Source organism: Perissodus microlepis, chromosome 19 (assembly GCF_051167445.1).
Source record: "Perissodus microlepis isolate ML-2025 ecotype Zambia chromosome 19, ASM5116744v1, whole genome shotgun sequence".
NCBI lineage: Eukaryota > Metazoa > Chordata > Actinopteri > Cichliformes > Cichlidae > Perissodus > Perissodus microlepis.
In genome coordinates this window covers 21400353-21424063 of record NC_140479.1, presented here as the reverse complement: position 1 = coordinate 21424063, position 23711 = coordinate 21400353, and the positions used below count along the sequence as shown (strand labels likewise).

At 38.9% G+C, this 23711-nt stretch overlaps 3 protein-coding genes across 4 annotated transcripts; all 3 read left to right on the top strand.

Moving 5' to 3' along the window:
* Positions 1–10585: 10585 nt before the first annotated feature.
* On the top strand, positions 10586–16222 carry LOC146365944 (B2 bradykinin receptor-like). 2 transcript variants are annotated; one of them, XM_084915652.1, is made up of 2 exons: positions 10586–10717; positions 12612–16222. In XM_084915652.1, the coding sequence occupies exons 1-2, from the start codon at positions 10653–10655 to the stop codon at positions 13627–13629; spliced, it is 1083 nt and encodes a 360-aa protein (XP_084771778.1). In that variant the 5' UTR covers positions 10586–10652; the 3' UTR covers positions 13630–16222. The 2 variants fall into 2 exon arrangements, with proteins under 2 accessions (XP_084771778.1, XP_084771780.1); XM_084915654.1 differs by lacking the exon at positions 10586–10717 and adding an exon at positions 10873–11029.
* Positions 16223–19006: 2784 nt separating this feature from the next.
* LOC146365943 (G-protein coupled receptor 4-like) lies at positions 19007–20049 on the top strand. The gene has a single exon (XM_084914043.1). The coding sequence runs from the start codon at positions 19007–19009 to the stop codon at positions 19946–19948; it is 942 nt and encodes a 313-aa protein (XP_084770169.1). The 3' UTR covers positions 19949–20049.
* Positions 20050–20617: 568 nt separating this feature from the next.
* On the top strand, positions 20618–23422 carry gpr65 (G protein-coupled receptor 65). Its single transcript, XM_084915329.1, has 2 exons — positions 20618–20721; positions 21729–23422. Exon 2 carries the CDS (start codon positions 21739–21741, stop codon positions 22702–22704), a length of 966 nt encoding a protein of 321 aa, XP_084771455.1. The 5' UTR covers positions 20618–20721; positions 21729–21738; the 3' UTR covers positions 22705–23422.
* Positions 23423–23711: the final 289 nt, after the last annotated feature.

The window sequence follows — 23711 nt, the reverse complement described above, 5'->3', positions numbered from 1 at the left end:
ATTATTTTCACTGAAATTGAGATCTCGATTATTTGACGATATTTATTTAACAATAACAATGTATTGAATAATGACTTTAAAGACTGTCAAAAATTAATATAAAATAGTGTGCAAATACTGATAACAGTGCAAATGTTTGCAATATAAAAAATAAATGAAAAATGTAAACATCTATGTTTAGTGAACTTTGCAGTGTTGCTCTGTGGTGCAGCTATGACACTGTAGCAAAGTTTACACACTATGTCTACTTGATCCACGTCTGACTCCGCGAACCCATAATGTTTCCACACCACTGAAGTTTTTTTTACCTCTCTTTTCAACCAACGCAGTCACTCTCATCTCCAAATAACTTCTGCTTAGCTTTCCGAGCTTCCCTCGGGTCCTCTTCTTAATTGTTGTGACACGTGTTCGAAATGCAGAGAGGTGCGCTCGATTTGCCACACGGAGCAGCGCGAGAGTAAAGCACGAGGGAGGGACTAATAATCGGCTCAGTCATTTTTAATGATCGTTGAAAGCCCAGATCGTAATCGAGATTAAAATTCGATTAATTGAGCAGCCCTATGTTGCACTGGTGCTTTCCTATGAGAGGAAGAGTAGGGCATTTACACCAAACTGGGATGTCTGTTTGTGTGGGGTCTTTGCTCTTCACACATTCATCTACAGGACGTTCAAAATTCACCCTCAGTCAAATGTTACTAAATGCACATTTAACCTCATAAAAGATCCATATCTAATGATGGAGAGGATGCTGATTATTTTTAGATTTTTCATCCCTGTTATCATCATTTCCTTCTGCACAGCACTAGTCAAGTTGTGAGAAACAGTCTAGCAGAGGGTTTCAAACTCAGAGAATTAAGCAGCTGTCTTGATTTGTGGTTTTTCTTGGCTTATCTTGCGTCTTCTTCTTTTTGTTAGTGTTCCTGTGATTATTATTGTATTTCTGGGTGCTGTCAGAAATATCACTCCTTCTGGCGTTATTTTAGTTCCTGTAGTGAAGTACGGTGGCCCCTAGAGACAAAGCACGTACAAACTCCAAAACACTTGCAAACTCCAAAACACTTGCAAAATCCAAAACACTTGCAAAATCCAAAACACATGCAAACTCCAAAACACATGCAAATTCCAAAACACAACGGAAGTGCTCCAGGACGCTAGGGGCAGTGTTGAGCTTTTGTTACCTAGTAACTACACAAGCCAGGAAGTACCAATGACCGGATTTGGGCTGTATCCCAATTCAGGGTCTGCAGCCTTAAAGGCCGCATTTTAAGGCCGATTACGTCACAGCGACACGACGAAGGCTGTCCCAATTCGAAGGCTGCTCGAAATGCGGCCCTCAAATGCGTCCTTAATTTCCCTGAATTTTAAGGATGGGCCCAACATATCCCAGATTTCATACCGCGGCAGTGGTGTGGATAATTTTGCCGAAAAAAACGGCGGAAGCGGAGCCGCAGAAGAGTAAACTTTCAGAAGTAAGTACTGAATATTATGTCACTTATTTATGCGCAAATGTTTTTATAATGAAGAACATTAAAACATGTTGGCCACATGTCGGGAAAGTTATGTGACATTAGCGATGTTTGTACTAACTTGGTTTTAAAGCCTTTACTTCAAAATATACGCCGTTCAATAGTTGACTTTAATCTTGCAGAGAATGTGATGATTTTATGGATAATTAAAGTCAGTCATATATCCACAAACACAACAAGCTGAAAATCAGTGATGCTGCTCGGTTTGCAGTCCTGAATATCACGGCACAAGCAGGATTCACTGCACTGTTAATGTTATATTGCTGCCTCTGTTCGGTGGTGTCGAGCCAAACGGACTTTAACGTGTGTTTGAACGAGCTGAAGGTTCACTCGTTAAGCTGAAAGAAAGATGCTTTAATCACAGGAGTCACACATGTGTCCACTGTACCATCTGGGAACTCTTTTTGTTTCGTAATAACACACACACTAAATCCTCCTTCTTTTGTGCTGTTTTGTAGCAGTGTATACACCTGAGACTGTCACCTGTCTGTCTGTCCTTCACTCTCTCTCTCTGTTTCTTTCTCTCTGATTATGTAATAAAAGTATGAACATTCATTTATAAGTTACACTTGTGTTTGAATCCTGCAGCTTATCACACATTTGATTTCCATGTGTGACAACTGCAAGTGTCCAGAGTGAGGACAGACTGAGGGACCCACTGCTGCACATCATCTGTGAGGCTTTGCACCCCTGATGATCGACCAGGACAAACTCAGCAGTGTGTGAGGAAGAGGAGGAGGAAGAGCCAGCAGCAGCTGACAGATGGAGAGAATAGACAGACTGTTCCCTGTTTGTGAAGGACTGCTAGAAAAGTTTAGAATCACTAATTGTCTGTCCTGAATCAGTCTTATTAGGTAATGTTCAAATAATTTTATCCTCCCAGTGTTTTCAGTGTGGGAGAAAGTACTCAGGGCCTTCAAGTTACACACTATGAAAAGCAGCAACAAGTTTAACATTCAGAAACCTAAAGTATGTATCAGCAGCAGAATGGACCTAAAAATAAATGTTTGTTTCAGTTCTTTGAAGCTTTGAGTATTTTGGATTAGTAGCACTGCTGTGTTTGTTGCATCATATTGCTGTAATTGTTTATATGCTTTATATATTCTGAGGTAAGTTGATCTATAGTGTTACATCATGTTCCATAAGGATGTTATGTGTTTGTATACTTTCTGCCCAGTTTGACCCATTTAGCAGAAGTCAGCCTGTTTAAGGCTCTGATATCTATTCTGCATGACTTAAAGCAGTTATGACATGGTCTGATTTTCTCACCCAATAAAGGAATATTCAATATATCAGTCTACTCTTCATTTTATCAGAAACAGTTATCACAGCTTGTACATTTTCTTTTTATAATATATGTAAGCAATGAGCCAAATTTAGTAATGCCAACATACTGAAGGAACAACATTTGTCTCTTATATATGATACACCTATATATGCACTGTCAAAGACACTTGTCTTTGAGTGAAGATTTAAGGTGATAAGACATATAAATAACTGCAACTTGAATCTGTACTGAGGCTCAGTATATGACACAGAGTTCATGTTCACTGCTGTAATAGCTAATAATGATTAATATAATAACTATAATATTGGCCATATTATATTTACATTACCAAAGTGATATGATTTTAGTCCCATGAACAACATTAGCTAATTGTTATTTACTAACTAATCTTAAATGACTGTTCAGTACAGAAATGAAGCCCAAAAATCATGTTTTACTGTCCTGTGGTCTCAGCCTCAGATACTTATCAAATCACACAAAGCTCTTGTAGAAACAAACAAACAAATTAACAAAATATGTTCTCCTTCATTTCTGTCAAACAAAGTTGTATGACACGTTTCCAGCGGTTAGTATCATGGTTGCTAGGCAACCTGGGAAGCGAGACGGAGACTAGACTGTCCCATACAGACAAACTTGCCGTTTATTTTGCAAATCGAGCTCAACACTGCCCCTAGCGTCCTGGAGCACTTCCGTTGTGTTTTAGAATTTGCATGTGTTTTGGAGTTTGCAAGTGTTTTGGATTTTGCAAGTGTTTTGGATTTTGCAAGTGTTTTGGAGTTTGCAAGTGTTTTGGAGTTTGCATGTGTTTTGTCTCTAGGGGCCACCGTAGTGAAGCTCACTTTTTTGTTTCTTCAAGTCTCCAGTAGTCTGCATTTGGGGCAACACTTTTTCCCAGCCCCATACAGTAATTTCATTTGCATGAATATATTCATACAAATGTATTTATGCAAACACACACACACATATAATGAAGTCTTCAGGATTTTTTAAGTGGCTGCAAAGGTTAGAATATGTATACTCATGACTTGACGTTTCAGGTGATTGTTGGTGTGAAAATGACACTGTGAATTGTAAAGCGCTCTTGGTACGGAAGATAGATAAGATCTCTGTAAATTATGTATCCTGTAAAATACTCAAACAACGTTATTTCCTGGAAAAAATGACCATAATCTGAAAGTAAGTATTTTAGAGTTTACATATCTCATATATATCTTTTTCATGATTCACACTAAAATCTGCTTGGTTTTAGCAGATATTCTTTTCAGCATTTGCAGCCATTTTCATGTGCAGTTGTGCTCCTGTTTACAAGTGTGGTGATCACGCTGTGGGCAGGGACACAGCTGAACCTAGGTAACCTATGATCCACCGACCTATGATCCTGTGCCTGCAGCTTTTTGTGCCACTGACTAAAACTAGATAATGAAAAGTTTTGTTAGCCCAGCAAAAAACAAACATCACTACATAACTACACTATCAAATCACAGAGCTTGGATTTTGCCGCTGCTTTCTAAAAATTATTATTTTGATTCAGCCTCTTTGGGAACTAATTGAAATATGAGCATTTTGAGTATTTTGTACTGAATATCAGTGTTACTTAAATGGACGTGCATCTCTGCATCTCCAGAGTAACAACATAGTAATGACAATATGCCAGAAAAGAGACAGTTGGCTTCAAACTTAAAATGATATCTTTTCTGGTTTTTTGTTTAGAATCCCGTCCAAATTTGGCTCTGTGACAATATCTGGAAACCAAAACAACACAAATGACGAAGTCATTGCACTCCTGATATAATTAGCTTGTTGACGGTGATGTTGGCGGTTTCCAGTGTACATGCTGGTCATCAGTGTACTTGGAATCATCTTTAAGGGCTTTTTGTTGGGGTTTTTTGCATTTTTGCTAATGGTATTCTGTGTAAGAAAGGGCTATGACTGGCCTTTCAGTGAAATCCTACGCATATAGTCATCAGCTGTTATCTGCATGAATGCATTCTGCAGCATCTAAGTCCTCATTTTCGTTAGCATAGATCCTTAGGTGGCACTGGTGCACAGACTTCGCCAGGAGCGGAAGAGTAGACTACTGGGGTCTTGACTTGATCATTGCTCAACATGCATTCATCTACAGGAAGTTACAATTTCTCAGTTAGAGAGAACATTAAAAATAAAAGAGAAATGTACAGTATTATTCAAGCTCTTAAAAAAGCAGGCCAGTTTAACTGTCCACCACCAACCTGGCATTTATCCTGGTGTTCCTAATCCACTGGGTGCCATTTCACATGAGCAGGATACTAGATTTACTCCAAGACATTCACATTCTCGAGTGTCACATTGTGCAGGTCATCTTCTAACTCATCCTTCTTCTACTGTGTCCTTAACTCCATTCTCTATGTTAGTGTAGGAAAACCCTTCCAGAAAAGAGCTGAGGTACTCATCCACCAATGAAATAAATAAAACATCCAACTTTATGTCCTCACACGCACACACTGAATTGCAGTATTGAGATATTTTAAGTTAGGACGTGTGCTGTGATGATTTTAAACGATGAATGGGGGATTAAGTATGAGCAAAAAGTACCTAAGATTTGGAAACATGCTGTCATTGTTCCAGTTGCTAAGGGCAGTTCACCTAAGGTACTGAATGATTTTAGGCCTGTGGCTCTGACTTCTTTAGTGATGAAGTCATTCGAGAAGATGACTAAGAAAGAGATTTTAATGCATGTTGAACACCATCTTGACCCCTTCCAGTTCGCCTATAGAGCAGGGAGAGATGTGGAGGATGCTGTTCTCACACTCCTGCATTTCTTGAATAATCATTTCAAGGCCCCTCACACCCATGCAAGATTATTATTTGCTGACTTTTCATCGGCATTCAACACAATTGAACCCTTCTTACTTGCTCACAGACTTTACAGTCATTTTAAGCTTTGCGCTAGTCTGATTGGCTGGCTGATAGACTTTCTGACCAATAGGTCACAATGAGAGTGAATCATGTATTTTCTGACGTGCTCTCCTCCTCTACTGGATCTCCCCAGGGTTGCTGCCTCTCACCCCTTCTGTTCATTCTGTACACAAATGAGTGTTGCAGTAATTTCTCGAACAGACACATCCTGAAGTTTGCTGATGACAAAGTGATCGTCAGTCTTCTTGTGGGGGACGAGTCAGGCCATGGGAAGTTTGTAGATGATTTTGTGGATTGGTGTGATGAGTCATTCCTTTCACTAAATGTGTGAAAAACTAAAGACATGATTACTAATTTTAGGAAGTCCTTTTATAGCTCTTCACCTACTATCATTAAGGCTGCTGATATTGGGATTGTGGACAGTTATAAATATTTAGGTGTGATACTTGACCATAAATTGTGTTTTGAATCTCATGCTGATGCCACTACTAAAAAAGTTCAACAAAGACTGTTTTTTTTAAGGAAAATTAGATCCTTTAATGTCTCATCTGAGATGTTCTCTTTGTTTTATAAGTTTAATTGAATCTGTGATGTCTTTTTGTATCGCTGTAACCTGAAAGTGAAGAATAAGAATCGGTTGGGACTTCTGGTAAGAACTGCTCGCAAAATTTCAGGGCGCTGGCAAGATGGACTTTTGGCCATTTACAACAAAAATGTGCTTAGGAAGGCTCTTTCTATTGTTAATTGCTTGAAGATCCACTTCACAGTGAGTTTGAGTTGTTGCCTTCTGGCCGCTGCTTTAGAGTACCTTTGAGGAAGACCAAAGACTCCAGGTTTCTTTTATCCCTACTGCATCCCATCTCCTTAATGGCAAATAACCGTCCTGTGACTTTCTATTACTATTATTGTCATTATTATTTTATATTATTGTTTTGTTTACGTTGATGTTGCTTGCTGCTAAACTAAACTAATTTCCCCTTGTGGTACAATAAAGAATTTGAACTGAATTGAATTGAATTGAATTGAATTGAAAGCATTTGATAAAATATCATTTAAAAATACCTCAGTGATCTTGTTACACGCGTTCTAATGAAACACTGTCAGGGTGCACGCCATCAAAGGCTTCATGAGTTACTAAACCACTCAGTATATCTGCAAGGCCATCAGTGTCTTATATGACATCTCTAACTTTTTTTTTAATAGCATCAAAGAAACACTAATAGAAAATCAGTGTAATGTAAATATATTACATATCATAAGCCTAATTTAATCTCATGCAGGCCAAATAACAAAGGTACTGTTAATTGTAAAGCTTCATAAATACCAATAATTTTGGATTTAATTAAATTGACATAGTTGTTCATAGTCAATGTACTTACAATATTTAAAAGTATTTTGTCTTTCATGTTGAAACTATAGGAAAGCTGATGAAATGCCGACAATCAGGTTTCGCTTTGTTGGCTTTTTTTTTTAAGCAAAAAAATATATATATCATCACCTGAAATAAAGGTAGATTTAAGTTACTGCATTTGGATTTGTTTCTCTGCAAACATGACAGTATGTAAAGAAATGAAAGTTTAAATATGTAGAAATTTCAAACAAGAAGCAAGGGATGGTGCAGAGTTATCTTATGTATAAGGCCTGAGTTCTGCACTATAAATAAAGACAGAGTCAGAGTGTGAGAGAGTTCAACACACACCCCCTTCCCTGATCCCACAGTGTCTTTGAAAATGTAAATACCTTGTAAATTGTCAGCAGCAGCATGTTTAAAGACAACTTTGAAACTCTTGTGGACATGGACACGTCAATGATTTACGAGAAAATACTACAAAAATAAATAGTGCAAACTGCTACACTGTTGAGGCTCAAAAGTGCCAAAATTAAATGAATATTATTAAATGAATAAATAGATCATTATGTCATGTGCCATTAATTATTTAAAATAGTAAATAATGCATCATTAATTACACGTCTTTAAATGTGTGATTGATTAATTAATTTCGTTTATGTAAAAACACATTTAATTTGTTTCATTTGAGGTGGTTAGCAGGATCTGTTGTTTGTGCTTTCAGTCACTGCTTACTAAGCAGAAAAACTACAAAAAGCTGTTAATGAATGCAGATGAAAGGGATAATGACCAAACCATTGTCACAAGAGGGACGCCAAATGAGCAGCGTAAAGTGGTCGTTAAACTGAGTCAGGAGCCAAAGTGATATATAAAGTAGTAGACATCAAAAACACCAGGAAAATTAGAAGTAAGACACATCATAAATATCTGTAGGGACAAGGTCAGTCATCAGATCAGGCAAAATTACAGGCCAAAAGTTGACAAGCACATTGACTGAGGACAATAAGATTGTCCTTGGACTTATTTCTGGTGTGCCGACAGCTGTTAGAGCTGAGCAGACCAAAGAAAATATAGCAGTCTCTATGGTAACCAAGGCACAGCGCTTAAAGACAAGAGGAAATAGAGATTAATGTGACAGTTTAGCTGTAATGCTAAAGTGTGTGTGTGTGGTGGGGGGGGCACAAGCAATGTTTTCGAAGGGTATATGAGCTATGCACTTAGACATTATACATCCCCAGAGGTTTTAAGTGCCAAAATTATATTAAGGGCACATTGCTTCTGTGTGTAAAGGAAAACAAAGTTAAAGTGCTAGTACTGTGGAGGACAGCGCATCTCAGATTACTGTGGCTGTGAGGCATGTACTGCAGCAGTAGTGGGAAAAAAGGAATCAGTGAAAAGAGCGTCCATGCAGTCACACTTAATGAGATCAACATTTAACTATACAGCTTATATGTCAGCATCACATTGAAAACTGTTTAAAGCTACTGGAAACTTCTCCACTGGCAGCTGTATTGGTGGATATTGGATAAATGCCACTTAAAATTGGGAGTTAAGTTTCCGCTTACATATTGGTTCAAAGTCGAGGGGCATAACGAGAAGAAAAGGCAATCTTGCTGTACTGCTGGGAGTGTCGTAAAATTTACTTTATGAGTTTTGGATGGGTTTCAAAAGTAACAGGAAAGTCCAATCATTCTGTTAAGTCCATAGCAACTGAGATGGTTTAAAGAACCTGAACTGGTTCTGGTTGCACAGTGTCATTCCTCAGCTCCAAATAACTGTTAATAAACAAATGAAAAAATTTAGAATACACATGGTGTAGCTATAATGTAATATTTATGGGGGGGGGGGGGGGAGTTATTATCGGAAAGTTTATCAGCACTTCAAGGTTACTTTATTTTCATTTAGATGTTTCCTTATGTACATGACAATGTAGCAGCACAGTAGGGCAGAATAGTGCTGGTGGAATTAATGAGGTATGAAGTTCACCAGTCTTACAGTCTTCTTGAGAAGAAGCTGCAATTGAACCTTGTTGTTTTGGTCTTGATAATCCACCTGCTGCCAAAACCCACATGGTAAGATGATTTATGGGTTTCTTCAATGGAAAGGATTTTGGTACGAGTATACATATATATATATATATTCTACAACGCCCTGTTTTCGTCTCTTGCCCACCGATGCCTTCTTGTTCCAGTAGCCCACTTGTCGTCAGGGTGCCCTGGTTCCTCAGCACCTGACGCGGACCTTGTTGATCCGGGCGACGTCCGAACCGGCATGCCTTCATATTTATTTGTCTCAAGCGGTAGGCTTGCTTAGCATAGGGGGTCTAGCCTTAGGACCCTTACTGGATACAGACAGGCAGGAATCGAACTTTCGATGTAGTCAAGGCATGTAGTCTAACCACTACGCTATCCAGCTGCAATACCTCAGGCAGCAGAAACCCAAGAAAGAGGAGGGAGACGAGAACCATCATGGAAGGACAGGCCCCTGCACGGTATGTACCACCGGCAGATAGAGGAGGTGGCTGATATCCAGAAATCCTACCAGTGGCTGGACAAAGCTGGACTGAAAAACAGCACAGAGGCACTAATCATGGCAGCACAGGAACAAGCACTGAGCACAAGATCCATAGAGGCTGGGGTCTATCACACCAGGCAAGACCCCAGGTGCAGGCTGTGTAAAGATGCCCCAGAGACAATCCAGCACATAACAGCAGGGTGCAAGATGCTAGCAGGCAAGGCATACATGGAACGCCATAACCAAGTGGCCGGCATAGTGTACAGGAACATCTGTGCCGAGTATAACCTGGAAGTCCCGAGGTCAAAATGGGAGATGCCCCCAAGGGTGGTGGAGAATGACCGAGCTAAGATCCTGTGGGACTTCCAGATACAGACGGACAAAATGGTGGTGGCTAACCAACCGGACATAGTGGTGGTAGACAAACAGAAGAAGACGGCCGTAGTGATCGATGTAGCGGTTCCGAATGACAGCAATATCAGGAAGAAGGAACACGAGAAGCTGGAGAAATACCAAGGGCTCAGAGAAGAGCTCGAGAGGATGTGGAGGGTGAAGGTGACGGTGGTCCCCGTGGTAATCGGAGCACTAGGTGCAGTGACTCCCAAGCTAGGCGAGTGGCTCCAGCAGATCCCGGGAACAACATCGGAGATCTCTGTCCAGAAGAGCGCAGTCCTGGGAACAGTTAAGATACTGCGCAGGACCCTCAAGCTCCCAGGTCTCTGGTAGAGGACCCGAGCTTGAAGGATAAACCGCCCGCAGGGGCGTGCTGGGTGTTTTTATATATATATATATGTATTTAAATATATATATATATATATATATATATATATATATATATATATATTTAAATATACACACACACACACACACATATAAATAGAATTTCCGTTGAATTAATGACAAAATTATTTGCTGAAATGTTTATTTATTTCATTCCGGCACGTTAGGCCCTCCGTACCACAACGGTACTTAAACAGAGAAAAGGGAGGGATTGACCGAAGTGTGTGGCAGCAGCGCGAGCCATCGGTTTACTTTCCCCTCGAAGTCAGCGACAGCCACAGTCAGTAGCACAAGGTGTTGGATGTATATAGTTGATTTTTTTGGACGCTTTCTTTTTTACCTAGAGGACAGACTCTTGCGTACAAGGTATGAACAAACTTGTTTTTTACTTTTCTGTCTGTGTTTTTTTCTTTCTTTCTTTTTTTTTTTCTTTTTTTTTTTTACCTTTTTTCTTCTGCAGTTTAAGGTTAATTAAATCATAACTGCAACTTAACAGTGTACATAATGATTTATAATGAAAAGTGTTTTCTGCTTTATATCATTACTTGTGACAAATAACAAAGTTTTGAGTTAATATTCTGGCTGTGCAGGTTATGAACTCTGTCAAGTGTAACTGCAGATTCTTAACTGGATTTGTCTCAACACGTTTAGCGTTTTGAGAACCTTTAACCAAAACGAGTAAGTACGATTAAACATTTAGACTAATACAAACACACACACATGATGACGAGTTTTTGTTTTTTGCCACTTTGTTTTGTTTTTAAGCGTTCATGCATTTCAGTTAAAATTTTTTAAAGCTGCTGAGAAAACATACAGAAACTGTGGATGCCCCGCAGTTATACAGTGGAGGCGACATGCAGGCAAAATGTTGTTGGATTGGTGCTGATAATCGTTAATCATCCTTTTATGCAATTGCTTTTCATATTATGCAGCGTTAAGTGACAGATATGGAAAAGTTCTGCATTCAATGTGGTTTCTGTTTTGCTGAACCGCAGTAAGTTCAAAATGTGAATACCTTTGGATTGTTATCGTTTATGTGCAAAAACAAATACAAAATACTACATAGGCGTGGGGGAGAGGGGGGTGTTAGAATTAAGTACTTTTAATACAAAAAAAAGTTTTAAAAGCAACAAAAACAAAGTTCAGCAACCCTTTAGAGAATTGAGTGTTTGAGTTATTGTTGGTGTTGATGTTACTCAAGATATCAATTATCTGTCATTAACACCAGATTTTCATAGAAAATCAATTTTCTATGAAAGATTGAGTTTTTTTTTATTTTTTGAGGAGGTTTTTTTTTGTTTGTTTGTTTGTTTGTTTGTTTACTATTTTAAATGTCTAGGCAAGGGAAAAAATATGTTGATTTTTATTTATTTAGCAACAGTTTGCACAAACTGTTCCCTTAAGGTCTTTATAGTGAAAGATGAAGACTATGATAGAGAAAAACCTGACACGCATACAAGTCCCTGGGGGGAAACACTTCTTTGAGACAGGAAGAGGCCTTTGGCAAACCCCGATTCAGGAAGGGCTAGCCATCTTTACTGTGAATAGTTGGGAGATGAGTGGAAAAAGAAGAGAAACAAGTGATTCATGGGTAAGCAAAGGAAAACACAAACTATGGTAGAAAGTAGATTAAAGTTTATGAGAAATAGAAGGAAAATACGTTGTGCGTCATAGTAAGTTGTCTAATTGTATGAGCCTAGAGCAACTTCAGTGTTAGGCTTGGCAGTACAGTGGTGCAGTAGTATGCTCTGCTGCTTCAAAGTACAAAGCTATTGGGTTCAAATCCAGTCGGGGACCTTTTGCATAGTGTTTCTATCCTCTCACTGGGTACTCTGGGTTTCTCCCACAATCCCTGAATTGAATAAGTGATGGCAAAAAAGTATGAATGGTTTGCCGTCACCTGAACCAACCCTAATCGCAAGGGGTTTTTTTTGTTTTGTTTTGATTTTTTTTTTAAAAGAGAGGCTTTAATCCTTATCACAAAACTAAGAAAATTAACTCTTGTCATTGTTTTTTAATTTTAGTAAGGGTTTAGAGATGGTGAGAAAAGTTCATAAAAAAAAAAAAGATTTTCTTTCAGGAGTCACCAAAACAGGTTCTGTGCCTGAACTTGCCACAGTGTTTATTTATTAGGAACGAACTGGAAATACAGCAACAGCTTTTGCATTATGAGTTTTGATGACAATGAAGTATATCGCTGTGTTCCATATAACATAGCATTTCATAATGTTTTACCTGTGTTGCTGTCCTCTCTCTGCAGCATCCGTTCCAACTCTTACTCTGTCAAGATGACTGGAAACCAAAGCAACACAAGTGAAGACCATTGTTTTGTTGACAAAAACAGCTTGATCTTCACTCTGGTTCCACCCTACATCCTGGTCATCAGCGTGCTTGGAATCATCTTTAATGTGTTTGTGCTGATGGTTTTCTACCTCCACAAGAAGGCCTGCACTGTGGCTGAGATATACCTCAGCAACCTGGCTGGAGCTGACCTTGCTCTGGTGTGCTGTTTGCCCTTCTGGGCTGAATATACAAGAAAGAGATTTAACTGGCCTTTCAGTGAAAGCCTGTGCAAAGTGACATCAGCTGTTATCTACATGAATGCATTCTGTAGCATTTACTTCCTTGTTATGGTTAGCATAGATCGTTATGTGGCACTGGTGCACCCGCTTTCCCATGAGAGGATACGCAGGCCGTTTTATGCCAAACTGGGATGTCTGTTTGTGTGGGGTCTTGGCTTGGTCTTTGCTCTCCCCATATTCATCTACAGGAAGTTAGAATTCAACCCTCAGTCAAATCTTACTCAATGTTCACTTGACTTACCACAAAATCAATATCTGGCATCTGAGGTGACAACCGTAACATTCAGCTTCATCGTCCCTATTATCATTATTTTGTTCTGCACTGTCAAAATTATTCAGTCACTGAGAAAGAGGCTAATGGAGGCTTTAAACATTCAGAAAACGGATCAGAAGGCCACCACTCTCATCCTGGCAGTTCTCCTGGCATTCCTGATCTGTTGGGTGCCATTCCACGTGACAAAGATACTAGATGTTCTCGGAAACACTGGCATTCTGAAATGGAACATCACACTGATCGTCATCCAACAGATCTCTACGTACTTTGCCTTCTTCAACAGTGTCCTTAACCCCATTCTCTACGTCTTAGTAGGGAAAACTTTCCAGAAACGAGCAAAGGAACTCTTCATGTTGTGGAACAAGACTCAAACAGCATCTTTCAGCCGACTGTCCACACGCCTGACAAGTTTTAAATTGTGATCATAGCTCAAAGTGATATGCGGGACTGCGATCTTTTGGATGTGTGCTGTGATGGTTTACCCAGTTAAATGGACAATTATTTACTCAGGCAAGGAGAAAAATGTTGTTTTTGTAATCTGAATGTTTGTTGTTTTTTGTTTAACATTGTGCATGCATTACTTTTTCTTCAGAAAGGGATATTTAGCCATAACATGTTTATTTCCTAGAGGTGATACTGAAAGGCTGTCAGTCTGACTCTGCTTGGTGTAGTGAAGTCTGAGCGTTCTTTGACCGTTTCTCCAGTTGGAACATAACTCCTGGCTTTGGCTAAGAGAAAGTAGCATGCAGAAGACAGGTGGCATGGAGGAAAGGCTAAAGATAACTAGCAAGTCGTCTGAAATGTGATTCATGCAACACTCCTGAAGTTAAAGAATGAAAATACACTGTTAGAAAAAAAGTCACAGTAGGACCTTTTTATTGTCTTGGGCTTTGTTCCATGTTTCGTCAGACTCTGACAGAGGAGTGAATAACAGGAGACATTACCTCATACCTCAAACAAGTTTTGTTTTACCAACCGTCCATGAACCTGTATCTGTTTAGATATCACATTTTGAAAAATATAATTATATAACTATAATTGCAAATAATTACATTTAAGGCCATATTTGAGCTTTCGTTTGTGCTAAATTTCAATGAAGTTAAAATTCAATGGCAAGTAAGGGTGTGGTTGTTCTTCAAAACCAGTGATCCAGTATAGCTTTCTCTTGACATCCTGTTGACATTTGTAGCATGACAGGATATGAGGCTCAAATTTCAAATGTGCCATTCTACTGCTCATCCTCTAATTGATATCTATTAGACACAATTTCAGATTTAATGCCATAATAACCCTGCTACATAATTGAATAGCATTCCCACCTTTATTTTATATTGCACATGTGATAAACACAAGCTGAGATAATGAAACAAATATGCAAAAGAGACGGCAGCAGTTTAACAGTGTTTATACTATTAACATAATATTTGCATGGTTAGATTTTCCACTTCACTTGTGTGCATGGTTATGTAGTTGGAGTGCTCTGTGCTGTGGCATGATGCAGATTTACTGCTACCAACTTGGATTGTTTCAGTGATGAACTTAAAAAGTTCAAAGAGGGATTTTTTTTTCTTTGCATTATATTAAAGTATTGTGCTTCTATTCCCATTGCATCAAAAATAAACTCTGCGTGGATATATGTAAGGGTTTTAACCTCCTAAGACCTGAACTCTTTCATGGCATGCATTTTTAATTTCTCTTTGGGCTGATTGGGACCTGATGATTGTAAAAAAACAAAACAAAGAATTATGTGATTTTTTTTTTTTTACCTGAATTTCATTTCTAAGAAAAATGAGATCCACATATGAGGACATTCGCTTTAAATTTTGATAGAACAGTAGCAGTATGTCCTCACAAGTGGATATTGGGCCCTTGTAGAGAAAAAAAAAAGTAGTATTGTGGTCTGGACAACCCTAAAATGTGATGTCCACATATGTGGACGCCAGGTCCTAGGAGGTTAAATTTACAGTTTAAATACAATTAACAATGCTTTAAGTAGTTTATTTACTGTTTAAAATCACAGATCACTGCTGGACACTGAAATGCATACCTCTTTTTCACAGCACTTTTAATGTAACACTCAATATTAATCACTTGTAGACAATAAATTAATAAAACGTTCCAGACTTTTGTTGTCCCCTGTGATGTGGTTCTTTGTTATTTTTAATGCTTCTTTAAGCTGTCCATCACGAGTCTTACACTTTTTAAAAACAAGTCTGTATCCTCTATACTTCAGGTTCAGTGAGCTGCTAAAAGTAGCTGTTCTCAATCTGTGGCATGAGCCCCCCCTGGTGGGCCAGTGACCCACTACAAGTGAGGATGTTGACAAAAAGTATGGAATTAAAGATTGAGTAGGAAAAATTAACATTTTGCAGATTTATAAGCGGTCTGCAGTTACTTTATATCTGTGCAATGTCAAATTCTATTAGAAACCACCAAAACATTTTAAATAAAATGCACTTCCTAAATTTTGCAACAGTTAAATGTCTGTGTTGCACTACATGGGACATTTAATAGAGCAGATCTGGCCACAAATCAGAGATGGCATGAGTTTTATACACTGGACAGCAGCAACTCCAACAAGCCTTTATTTGGTAAGCAGGAACCAGCTCTCTATGCAAGATATGTGGTTAGTGGGCTGTCTATGCCTGCTTTGTCTCAAGAGTGCACATCCAGAGGTGGGAAGTAACGAAGAACAAAATATTTCGTTACTGTACTTAAATTTTTCAGGAGGCTGTACTTCACTTGAGTATTTATTTTTCTGACAGCTTTTTACTCCTTACATTTTTAAACAAATTTCTGTTCTTTCACTTTTTACATGTTCACAACAGGCTCATTACTTTTGGTTTTAACAGATTTGAAGGCAGTTATTTTTAGGTCACTGTGGGCCTTCGAACAGGAAACAGATTAAAGCCTAAACAGTAACACATGAAAGGCAGTCCTGTTCACCTATTAATCAACAGGGTATGTGGCACACAAAGAGATGAAAAGGGGAACACTGCATGCCATAATCAACGGTTAAAGTGGGCTGGCGTTTTTATTTATTAATTTCTTATATTTATGTTTTTTGGCACAGCACCATGACAACTGCAGGTGTCCACAAGTTGTGGTTGCAGAACTTCAGTATCCAGCTGGCCCTGCAGGGGCCAGTTCAGAGGGAACTGTGGTGAATTCAAAGTAAAGTGCGGTGTGTGACTGCCGTGTGGCTGTGGTTTCATGGTCAGAGTTAAGTTGCATCAAGTGTAGCAGAGATGAATTTGAAGTTAAGCTGATGATGCTTAGATTCAATCAATGATTCCACCTTCATGCCACCTAGAAAAAAAAAAAAAAAAAAAAAAAAAAAAAAAAAAGACAGCACGTAGTGTACGGTCAGTGTAGAGAATGGAAATACAGGACAAATCATGAAACATCTGCAGACATCTTGTTGAATTCAGTTGTGTACATCCACAAACAGCAGCAGATCAGGTTATCGCAGCCTGTACACTAAGAAAATCTACTGGAGCCCACAATAGAAATTGTGAGTTGTGACTTTTTTTTTTTCCCCCCATTGAGCAGTTAAAGCAGATTTTAGGGCTCCCCTGCCTACTGAATCCTACAAACCTCTTCCCTACTCATTTTCCCGTTTAGAAGCAAAGTCACCCTCTACAATATAGGTAACAGAAAATAAAGCTTTTTTCGTTACTTTACTGATTCAAGCTGAGTACCTTTGTTAATGTGGTGGCGCGAAGGAGGATAACCAGTTAAGGAGACCACAGGATGTTGACAACGCCACCTGGGGAGGGAGTTACACCCCAGGAAAGATTTCTATAGCCAATGTAAATGTTACACTAGCTACCAAAGCCCACAGGCTCGTTATTAATAGCAGAGGTGAGGCTGATCAATTTTACAAATCAAAATTTATTACGGAAAACTACTAAAAACACAGAACTGTAAAATCAGAAAAGTTCTTAAGGTAACAGGGCTGAGACTGCAAGACTGTTAATTAGAAGACTTTATTAACAAACAGTGATTAAAATGACCAGGCTCGCTGTCACGATGCTACCCTAGAACAATAACAGCTCAATAAAATAACTAAACAAATAGTGGAGAACGACCACTTGAGGAGGCAACCTACAGAGAGGAGTGCCCAAGGGTGCCACCAATTACTGACCCGTATAGTTCCACTGCAAACCTCACTGTCACTCACACTGAAATCTAAATGGTGCAGTCTACCTATGCCCGGTGTGTACACTCTCACGCATAGGGGAGGGGATTCCACCTCACGTGCCTAGCCCCTCAACAAGCGGCCGCACCTCCACTAAAGCAACAAAACAAAGCATAAAACGTTAAACAAATTAATAAAAGAGATAAATAAAATAAACACACCCTAAGATACAGTTCTTTATAAACGCAAGATTAAAATATATCAAACAATTCCGAGTAAAAGACTATAAAACCAGGAGTCAGTCAAGGCCAGTCCATAAGATGACAACAGGCCACAACAAGACAGAATAAAAGCAAACAAGACAGAACAAGACAGCAGCAGTATGGCACAATTCTGTAACAAAAGAGGGAAACAGTCGTCAAGTTCCACCCTACTATATGTCACATTATAACAAACGCAAGAATCCCACTTAACACTCTCTAAGGGCAATACTAGAATGAGCGGCTTTCCTGAAGAAATCAAACCGCTCTGCAATGCTTAACCACTTAACGCTCTTGGCCACCTTGGATAGAAAAGACTGCCAAATGCCTCCGTGCATAGTGAAGCGCAGCTGTTTGTTATAAGGCCGCTAATTATCAGCTGGGACGGTGTGGATGTCAGTGCTGCATTCGCGGACATCACGTAAAATCCTACTCAAAATCTACTTCACTAGATTAAAATTAGATTTTAGACTTAAATAAACTCAGTATTCCTATTTTCTTTTTCACTTTCAGAAGTTGAATTAATCAGCCAGAATCAGCATACTTTATTAATCCCTAAGGAAATTATGTGGGTTACAGTTGCTGCAGTATAAATAACAGTAACAGAAACAGACTACACTATTTAACAATAGCATATGTTACACATTTAAGACATTTAAGCAATAGCCCAATATACACAGATCACTCAATAATAAATATCAAGGATTGACAGAGTTGATTATAAATAAATATCAAGAACGTTAACAGGAATATTACAGAGTAGAAAAGAACGTGTGCAAAAAGGATGTAACTGTTGCAGTGTTTACACTGTATCAGATGGAGGAGTTTTACAGGAAGATGGCCACGGGAATACTTTCCTGTGTCGTTCAGTGGGCCTTTTTAGTATTTTAATTAGTGTTTTAATCTTTACTGGAGTATTTTTTTTAACACTTGTATCCGTACTTCCACTAATGTACAGAATGTCTATACTTTTCCCATCAATGGCCATATCCCACTTTAATCCTCTGAGCTACACTGGCAGAACGCCATGACATGCAAATATATGCTGTTCCTGGAAAGTTATACAAATGTGTATAGAATGGGGACACTCTAACAAAGTAAATGATACATTTTGGCACATTTAGAACAGTCCCACGGTTTAAAAAACACAAATATATACTTGTGAAGTGTTTTCTAATTCTGTTGCATTTGTGGGATTTTACATTCACCTGTACTCAGACACGGAATTAAGAAACTTGATGAGCACATTTTGCTTAGTACTGTAAAAACAGGACAGCTTCCGTAAATCATCAAACACTGTTTTTATTTTGAGCACAACAACACTTCCCCATTATTTGCATTTTCAGATCTCGAATCGAATGAGCTTCCCATTCGGGCTTCAGTCACCGCTGTGTCAGGATGGACTCGATGATCACCAACAACACAAACTCATGCACGGCTAACTCCTCGGTGCAGAGGTACATGTATCCAACGGTGTACTCTCTTTTTTTTAGTGTGGGCTTTCCAGCCAACTGCCTGTCTCTGTATGTGGCCTGGATGCTGATGAAGAAGGGGAACAGCATGGCAGTCTATCTTGTCAGCCTGTGCATTTCTGACCTACTATATACAGTCACTCTGCCTATTTGGATAGTACAGGCCATGGGGCAACACATAGGTGACGAACTTTGCAACCTCATGGCTGTAATCATGTACAACAGCTTTTTTGTTGGTTCTGGTCTCCTTTGCTGCATCTGTGCTGATCGCTATCTGGCAGTGGTCTACCCACTCCACTTTAACTGGATTAGGGAGGTGAGGACAGCAGTGCTTGTGAGTATAGCTGTCTGGGCTTTGGAGATTGCCATCCACGTTGTCTTACTTCACCACATGGGGGCGCTGCAAGCTTCAAGATACTTGTGTGATCAGCAGATACCCATGACACAAGAAGATGCCGCTGTTGCCCTTACAAGGTTCGCCTTGAGTTTCTTGGTTCCTACCTTCATCATGACTTTTTGCTATCATAACATCATGCGCTCTATCAAACGTAACACCTCCATCCAAGTGGAAGAGCGCAGGAAAGTGGAATGGCTGTTGTTGCTACTCCTTCTAACCTACATAGTGTCTTTTATGCCCTACCAGTTGGTCATGCTGCTCAGGGCTATACTGGAGCCTGGGTCCTGCGTCTGGGCAACTAGGCTCAAAAGTGCATTCATGGTGACAGTTACCACCACAACGCTAAACAGTACACTGGATCCTATAATATACTGTCTAATCAATGAGAGTGCAAAGACAGAGATTAAGAAAACTGCACAAAATGTGAGGCGGCTTTTTATGAGTGGAAAGCACAGTGATAGCTCTGTTTGAATGATTTCTTTCCCCTTCTTTCAACATAAAATGTAAATATAATGAAAATCTAATTATTATTTGGGGCTGTGCAACCTATATGTAACCTACATGTGATCTAAGTTTAGGCATATTAATTTTTTTTTTTTATTTCTTCTGTATATTTGTCTTTAAGGTGATGTTTAATTTTAACTGTGATTTGTGTAATTTGAAATATTTGGCTGTGGTGTTAATGGTTTCATTTTGATCCAGTGTTCAGTATTATTGTGTATGAATATTTGAGTGTATTTTTGCACAAAGAGAAGCACACTGTGGAATTTTCCTACTAACCACTTGTATTTATAACACTTGACAGCTATTCATGCTTCCATGAGATACTAATAAATAAAAGCACCTGTTCTTTTAGAGCGTGCAGTCATTGAAACAAAACCATAAAGACATATCTGCGCTGTTCAAACAACGAGCTGAAAAGACATCTATCACTTTATGGGACGATTATTGGCATCACCTCTACCTGAGTTCATGTCTGTTGACACGCCAAACAGAGACACACACTTTCATATGGGCTTAAATTAAAATCACCTGGTCCTGTAGTTTGTTTTGTCATATCCTGTCACCCAGTAAATGATACAGTTGTTAAGGATAAAATGCAGCAACTGCTGACCCTTCCTCTTCTTTCTAGCAGATCGATTAAGCGGTGCAGACGAAGAAACAGAATACGTCAGCCTATCTGTTTTATTGGTTTTATTCTAAGAATTTATAGAAATTTGAGTGGAAATACAACTTGATACAGAGTAAGTAGAACTTTGTTAATATGACTTTATGGTTTAAAGGAATACTATAAAAAAAAATTTAACAAGCCCCTATCAAATAATTCCATTGCAATAAAAATGTGACCTTAGGATTTTCTATCATGTTGCAATATAACTGAGAATTTAGAGTACTTAGGAAAAGTTGTATTTGCAACTTTTCACATGTTTTTCGTGGTAGACAATATCAGGAAATGTAACTGTGAGGAAAAGTGAAACACAGTGCCAGTGTAGCAAGCTTGTTCATTTTCATAATTTGCTGAAATAGCACACAACCAAAGCCTAAACAAATCTTGTAACACTGACAGGAAATTGTTTTACAGTAAAGTACGTGGTGAAACGTGATAACAGGGAAACAGACACGAATGAGTTTGTTACAGGGGAATTGACATAGGAAAAAAAAAACTCTAAAGCAACCAGGAACTGAGAACAAGACTAAACGGGAAAATATATATAGAACAATATAAACAAAAATAAATGGTAACTAAGGAAAAAGTGGGGTCGGGGCAAGTAAAGCAAACTAAGAGCGAACAGAAAATATTCAAATATAACTAAAAACTCCATGAACTCAAAACACTGGGTAAACAACCCAATGCTGCAAAAGCAAGGCTATTGTAACAATTTAATTGCACTTGCATAAGGTTGACTCACACTCATGCTGAATGTCAAATCAATCCGCACAATTGAAACATTCTGTCTTTTAATCTTAAACTACCAAAACAAAAGGGCTTACACTCAACAGCATCTTTCAGCTATTCTTTCTAAGTAGTAAATTTTCCTCTTTTTAAAAAAATAGTGCATAGGTAGAGTTCTCCATTTTCACATTCCATTGATAATTTGTAGTTCCCAGTGGTGTCAGACTTGACAACTTTAAAAAGTCCTTTCATGAGTTGAGATGTAGTCACGTGGCAGGTCTGTGAACTTGGTAGAGACTCTTACAGGTATTATGTATTTACATCCATTCATGTATTGCTTCCTTATTTTTCTACAAGGTGTAAGCATATGAACACAACCTCTACAATGGAAAACTCAACCTTGACCAGTAATCATTCAGAATGTAACCTGGTCGACGACGCATCCAGGAGAAGTTCATTTCTGTTGTTCTACATGGCTGTCGTCGCCATCGCCATCCCTTCCAACACCTTCTTCCTCTACGTATCCTGGCAGCACATTAGAAGGAGGAACGAGCTCGGTGTGTATCTGTTCAGTCTGGCTCTGAGTGACCTAACCTTCACTGTTTGTTTTATTCTCTGGTTGGACTTCCTGTGGCGAGGAGTTTGGATCCATGGGCGTTATGTTTGTGTGCTGTCCATATACATTCTCTTCACCAACTTCTACACCAGCGAAGCTCTCCTCTGCTGCATTGCAGTTGACCGCTACTTAGCAGTGGTTCACCCATTAAAGTGCAGATGGTGGAGGAAAGTTAGCACTGCAGCAGCAGTCACTGTTACCATTTGGTTGTTGGTGGTCTGTTTCAACACCAGCACCATCTCCTGGGAGGACTCATACCATGAAAAGAAAAACTTTTCAGTGTGCTTTGACATTTTTAGTCCACTGTCAGCGACTCTCCTCCGGGCTAATGTAATGCGCTTCTTTCTGGGGTTTATTATTCCAGTTCTCCTAGTGTTCTTTTCCACCTGGAGGATTTGCACAGCTGTAAAATCCAATCAGGCCACTGACAAGCAGGAACAAAAGCGGATTTTAAAGCTATTAACATTGGTTCTTCTTGGCCTTTTGTTCTGCTTCGGACCTATTCATGTCATGATGCTTCTTCGCATACTGGTTAATGACTGCAGGAACATTGCATGGATCCTCTATCCCTACAAGATCAGCGTTGCCCTATCAAGCCTTAACTGTCTTGCCGACCCACTGCTTTACTGCTTCATTACTAGCACAGGACAGGCATGTGCCAGTCAGATTGTCCTCTTTTTGCAGGAAAAGAAGAGAGGAATTCTGTCACCTATTTAACCATAGGGATTGAGGCATATAAAACTTTTTGTCAGTAAGGTTATGCAAAAAAATACCAGCAGAATTTCACTGAACTTTGTGGATTGGTGGAGCATGGCCAAAAAATAACAAGAAAGGCATTCAGAGAGCACATCTTTTGCAGAGTTCAGTGCAGTTTTGCAGTTTTAGAGGAAATGATCGGGAGCTTTTTTTTATTATCCTATAACTTATATTTCATAAAACTGATGAAATGTTTGCTCTTTACTTTAATAAAGCTCAGTGACTACTCAGTGCAAATGGTTACATTGTTTTGATCGCACCTTCTGATTTTCATTAAAATCATAAAAATCCTTAGCAGTGACTTACTACTTCCGTGAGTGGACAACAAGACTGGAAAAGAGATATTTAAATGCCTGTGCTTATTTGCAACTGCTGATCTGATTTTGTCTCTTATCAGTGAGTTACTGGTCGGAGTGGTTTCACTTCAGCTTTTTAGTCACGTTGTTTGTATTTTCTGTCAGACAACTGTCTGGGTCAGGTGCCATGTGGAAAGAACATTTGCATTTAACAAACCAAAATAAATTTGCTCTTTCCATCACCACGCACACAACATTATGATCTAAAATGATTCTTTTTCAAATAATGCACTTTTCTCAATTGTCAGAGTGAATGATATATTCATTTTTGCACTCTTAAACTTTAACTGAAAGCACTGTAAATAAAAGAACTTTGTGAAATATTTGTCAGTGTTTGTTCTCATTTAGCATCCTAGTCTCTGGCAGATTTGCTGGTATCCATATGGGAGTTGAGTCATCTTAATGTGAGCATGAAAACTTAGAAAGAAAAAAGAAGAAGTGCAGCTCCCCTAAATGACCGCTTGAGTTCTTAACCAACAGTGAGTCGGTATCCATGGACTCCCATTTTAAAAGATAAGCTTTGCAGCATTGTGCTTTTTGGAGAATTTGCACTGTTGTTATCTCACAAATAATTTGGCATGATATGCAGTTCATTGTCCTGACAGCTCATCT

Coding starts and splice junctions, on each gene's coding strand:
- LOC146365944 (XM_084915652.1), top strand. CDS start 10,653: ATGTATATAGTTGATTTTTTTGGACGCTTTCTTTTTTACCTAGAGGAC. Junction 10,718..12,611: donor GACAGACTCTTGCGTACAAG/GTATGAACAAAC, acceptor CTCTCTCTGCAG/CATCCGTTCCAACTCTTACT.
- gpr65 (XM_084915329.1), top strand. CDS start 21,739: ATGAACACAACCTCTACAATGGAAAACTCAACCTTGACCAGTAATCAT.
- LOC146365943 (XM_084914043.1), top strand. CDS start 19,007: ATGGACTCGATGATCACCAACAACACAAACTCATGCACGGCTAACTCC.